The 5,000-nt window shown below is 49.3% G+C and overlaps 3 protein-coding genes across 3 annotated transcripts in view; 2 read left to right on the forward strand and 1 right to left on the reverse strand.

The window, feature by feature from the left end:
- Positions 1-140: 140 nt before the first annotated feature.
- CNBB0050 (hypothetical protein) lies at positions 141-2,683 on the reverse strand (the record flags this gene model as incomplete). Its single annotated transcript, XM_772338.1, has 4 exons — positions 141-1,314; positions 1,377-2,095; positions 2,147-2,611; positions 2,660-2,683. 4 exons carry the CDS (start codon positions 2,681-2,683, stop codon positions 141-143), a joined length of 2,382 nt encoding a protein of 793 aa, XP_777431.1.
- Positions 2,684-3,346: 663 nt separating this feature from the next.
- On the forward strand, positions 3,347-3,886 carry CNBB0060 (hypothetical protein; the record flags this gene model as incomplete). Its single annotated transcript, XM_772339.1, has 1 exon — positions 3,347-3,886. One exon carries the CDS (start codon positions 3,347-3,349, stop codon positions 3,884-3,886), a length of 540 nt encoding a protein of 179 aa, XP_777432.1.
- Positions 3,887-4,403: 517 nt separating this feature from the next.
- CNBB0070 (hypothetical protein) overlaps positions 4,404-5,000 on the forward strand; it is a gene marked incomplete at both ends in the record, with an annotated part of 2,423 nt that continues 1,826 nt past the window's right edge. Inside the window, 3 exons of the mRNA XM_772340.1 lie at positions 4,404-4,518; positions 4,572-4,694; positions 4,746-5,000. The exon at positions 4,746-5,000 is cut by the window's right edge and continues 737 nt beyond it. Of these exons, the coding sequence (XP_777433.1) occupies positions 4,404-4,518; positions 4,572-4,694; positions 4,746-5,000 (493 nt within the window). The remainder of the gene's footprint in view (positions 4,519-4,571; positions 4,695-4,745) is intronic.

Consider the following 5,000-nt stretch of genomic DNA (forward strand, 5'->3'; position numbering starts at 1 on the left):
TCTATTCCCCAAGTTGCTTATATCTAACGTATACACCTGCTCATCATTGCCTTTTTTCAGTTACGAAGAACGGAGCAACCTTATGACGTTGACCCTTTGAATCCAATCCAAATGCACGTTATACATTCCGTATATGAAATTTAAATCTTACAAATTAACCTGAGATTCGTCACCGGCTCATCATTCTCCTTCTCTTGCTGTTCTCCCGGCTTCTTAACCACAACCACCACTGGCTTCTCCAAGACTAATGTCACAACCTTTTTCTCTCCTTCCTTCCACCACTTCACCACCGCCAAATTATCCTTCCCCAGCGCAATCTTTGCCTCCAACTCGTCACTCAAAGATAGGCGAGGTTTGAAGAGGATCTTTTTACATCCAGGTTCTAGCGGCTGTACCCCAGCGACTTCCGCACAAAACTCATAGACCGGTACACTACCCCATGCATGGCAGTCTGACCGCTGCCTCACATCGTCTTCCTCCCAGGTGGTAAGGTTGTTTTTCAACATCTTCCTCCATGGATTCCAAATGGTCTTGTAGAAATGCTCATAAGTCTCGTCGCCGGCGACAGCGAAGGCGCGAAGGGCGTAAAAGATCATGACATAGGAACATTTGGAGAATTTGGGGTTGGAGAACGCGTTTGTAAGGAGCTGCGATGCTTCAGAAGGAGGGATAACGCCCGCAAGGGTAGCGAATACTTGACAGTGTTGGGAGTACGCCGAATCGTTCGCGATATCAGCTGTAGAGTCTGTGAAGAACTCTCCGTCGTAACAATGTTTCTTGATAGCCTTGACAACAGCTTCAGCCCGCTCTTCATACTCGGTGGCATTTCCCGCTCTTCCCACCTGTCTCAGAAGCCGAGCCGCTTGCTTCAGAACGTACGCATAGAGCAGACTCAGATAGGTATGTCGATTCGATTTTCGCCCAGAGGTAGGTACGCCTTTATCCGGATGATCCTCCGTCGCAGACCAGCTCGTCACCCAGTCACAATACTGCCACACATCCTCCGAAATCCCACTTACAAGCCCAAGCCCATCGATATGTGAGTCGAAAAATGCTAGGACACCATCAATCTTGGGGACGAATGATTTAGTGTAAGATGTATCGCCAAAGTATAGATGATGATCGGATATCTGTAAGATCCAGTAGAGGGAGAAGGCGGCGATGATTTGCGGGACGTGTGACGGGAAACGGGATTGGGTGAGGCCTTCGGGAGTGACTGAAGCCGCAAAATTTGTAATTGCTTGACGCATGAGACGGTCGTCGCCTGAAAGAAGGTAGTGGAATAACCCGACAGATCGACTGTCACCAGAATATCTTTGAAAGGACGAGTTAGCGTTGAATTCAAACGCAAAACAGACTGTGAAAATAATGCGTACTGCAATTGCTCGTAGAATGGACAGTCCGAGTACCCATCAAACATACAATTCCTCAAAGTTCTAATTGATACCTCCCAGATCTTCTCATTCTCCCTCATTGCCGGCTCCTTCCACTCGGCCTTAACTCCCATCGGATAATTGACCTGTGTAGCTTCAAACGACACCAGTTTGATTGGCTGGTCTCCCACCTCAATCTGGACTCGGATGAGGCGGAAGGTCCGGAACCAGAAAGGCTCGTATATGACTGACTGGCCTGGAGAAAGTTGGAGGGTGACCTCGTCGTAAGGCCCAAGGAGGTGACCATTCTTTGAGTCGAGGCGATCGCCTTTAGTGCGTAACCATGGATACTGTCTCGGATCGAGTTCATATCCCTCAGAGTACGTTAACCTCAGTTTCACCTCTGAACCATTCTCGGAGGAGAAAATCCATTTTGTGAAGGCTGTAGAATGGACCTCGGCTTGAATGTCAAGCGAATGAGATGTTCCAGCTGGAAGAATGAGGGGGTTAGAACTGTCGAAGAAGGTGAGCCAGTCGGAAGAAGGAGTGGGGCTTTGACATGCGTGAATGTTGTTGACGGCGACTGGGCTACTTTCGGGTAGAGGGATAGATCTCGGACGGAGACGCCATGGGGGCAGCTCGCCGTTGACAGTTTTGAGCGAGTATGGGATGGGTGTCAAGGGTGTGGCTCGGGAAGAGGTAGCTGAAACCCGTTCGTTGATCTGTTCCAAGTCAACGATACTCCATAGGCGTTATAAGGGGAAAAAACTTACATGAAGGAAAACATCATCCACCAAACCAGTAGGATACACCCTACTCTGATCCACCACCGCCTTCCACCCCTCTTTTGACGCCAAGTTCACATTTCCAACTTCCCCAACCACCGTCAACCCGGGGAACGTCGTCCTCTCAAAGGGCATCCCCCCCCTCGAACTCGCAAAGTACCTAATCACCAAAAACTCGACATCATTATGTCCTTCCTTCAAATACGGTGCGATATCGAGAGTCTCGTAGTACCAAATACTTGAATGACCTTTTGTAGGACCAACTGCAACTCTCGCGCCATTGATGAGAAGTTTGTACCGTGTATCGGCAGAAAAGTAGAGTATGGCAGACGAGGGGATAAAAGACAAGCTAAAAGAGCGGGTAAAAGAGACAAGGCGAGCGGCAGAGTTGTCAGGCGAGGAGTCGATCCAGTTGGGAACCCAAACCCAGTTTGCTTGGAGATTGTTTATCGTCTATGACGGGGAGTTAAGCAAGGCCGACACGTGAAGGTGGGGACTTACCTGTTGCTCTTCGGAAGCGACCATTACGAATGTACTTTGCAGCGAAGATAAACTTGATCAAGACCAAAGCTCAATCAGGCAACGAATTCGACATCTGATTGTTCGTGTTTTTGTGGTAGCCCATGGTTTTGAGAGCAGTCGAACACATTTTCGTACGGCGGATGACGAGCCCGAAATGTTGTGATTGCACCGGTCCGAATCATGAACCGAAAGTCCTGCCTCGGCGGCTCAATGGACCGAGAGATAATAGGAGAGATGTGGGCCGTGCATTGTCTTCTTTTTGGGCGTTATTATACGGCGGAAAAGTTGACCTTCAGCATCCCGGCTGGCTGTAGAGGGTAGAAATTGTACAATGAAGACCAAGTATAGTTCTTGAAAACTCAAGATGCGAAGAAGAGAAAAAAATGATACAGGGAGGTGAAAGCCGAGCTTTTATTACACTGTGTTTTAGAATTTGTGAAACCCGTGCCTACGGATCCCGAATTGAGGAAAAAAGCGTGGTTATTCAGTTCTTGGGCATGTTTTGGGTCCTAAAATCCGATCCTTACTTCAGCCTCGGATTTACCATACGGTCTATGTCGGCGAGCCTGGAGGTGCCAATGAAGTCGTGTATAAAAATTCAACAGTGTATCAAATCAATCACATCAACAGCGACACTTCTGAATCTTCACGAAACAAACATTCAGTATGACAGCCAATATCACCACTCCTATCCCCACTCTTCGCCGTATCGTCACCTCCCATCACTCCTCTGACAAGTCGGGCGACAACGTCACCTTCCACGACGATACAGTCAGTCTGAATCCTGTCCTTAACGGCCGCGCCTTCCTCACTCCTCTCTACTCTGCCATGGGTCTGCCTGCTACCAACCCCCATATTGTCACCCCTCAACACATCTCAGATGCTGTGGCTGCTGTTCCAGGCGTGTTCATCCCAGGCGGTACAAATGGCTCAGTCACTGCCCTCACCCCCAACTTCAGAGTGGGTATGCACAGATCATCTTCTATCGATTACAACGTCTTTTTGGAGGGGAGCGCTTATCTGGTGGTGCCCGATGGAAAGGGCGGCGAAAGGCGAACTTTGGTTAAAGCTGGAGAACTGGTGATTCAGACAGGAACTCTGCATGCTTGGGAAGCTGGATCCGATGGAGCGAAATGGGTTACTGTAGTTGTAGCTGCTCTGCCTGTAGAGGCTGAGGGGAAGATGCTGGAGGATGTCGATTTTTAGATGTTTCGTACATGTATAAGGAGATGACTCGTCACGAAAGAGGATTCTGGGATACCGGAAATAGGTTGCCGAAATATCCGGAGGAGATCGCCTGGTCGCACAAGCACCATCGGTCCTTCTCGTTGTTTCTTTAATTTCGTGTGGAATGCATATGCCTCCAGATAGGTATATACCGCAGTTGTGCACTTTCAACCACCTTACAGTACCCAAACGTGACGCCCCATCCAGCGACCGCTTGAACAATCCATTCACTTTTAATACCTTCTGGCCGCAGCAGGACAACCTCCACCATCAAATTATCCCACTTTCTGAAACCCTAAAAACTCCGGGTCCCCTCTCTGCAGCTCCCACGGCCCCGCGTCGAGTAGAACAAGGTAATCACCGACTTCTCCCAGTCGGCAAGAAGGCAAATAATCATTATTAGCCGTTTTGTTTCTTTGCATCTTGACTTTCAACTTGTCAAGCCCAATATACAGCAACACCAAGCAACATCTCCAGGTCCCACATAGCGCGCACTATGCCTAAGGTTCCGAGTCTGAGGTCACAATCCTTTGGCGGTGGTGACTCCCAGAAACCTCTTATTCCACCCTCGCTTTCAATCACCTGCGCACCGTGTCGAGGCAAGAAGATCAGTGAGTTGTTCCTGGTTCTCGCATCTGAAGGAGTACACTGATTCAGAGGATAGAGTGCGATTCAACTAAGCCCACGTGCTTGAATTGTGCGAAAAGCCCCGATAGCTGCTATTATCCTCCCAAACAAAAACCTGGATTGCGGCCGGGTACGGGTATGGAGATGATCAAACGTGTTGGCGAGTTGGCTCAATCTGCTCCGCACAAACGAGGCTGACAGATGCCCATAGAATATTTAGAGGACCGAATGGAGGGTTATGAGTCTCGACTAGCCGAGTACGAAGCCCGTCTTTCCCAAATACCCATTAACGGGCCATCGTTCGCCTTCGACCAGAACCATACCCCTCTCTCCGATCCTTTACTCCAGTCCAATCCGCAAGGAATGTATCCCCCCCCGCCCCCAAGCCATCTCGGACATATGTCTTCAAATTCCCTCTCAGGCGGTATCGGTATCTCCACCCAACAACTTTCCACTTCTGTACCGA

This window comes from Cryptococcus neoformans, chromosome 2 (assembly GCF_000149385.1).
Source record: "Cryptococcus neoformans var. neoformans B-3501A chromosome 2, whole genome shotgun sequence".
In the NCBI taxonomy this organism is placed as follows: Eukaryota; Fungi; Basidiomycota; class Tremellomycetes; order Tremellales; family Cryptococcaceae; genus Cryptococcus; species Cryptococcus deneoformans.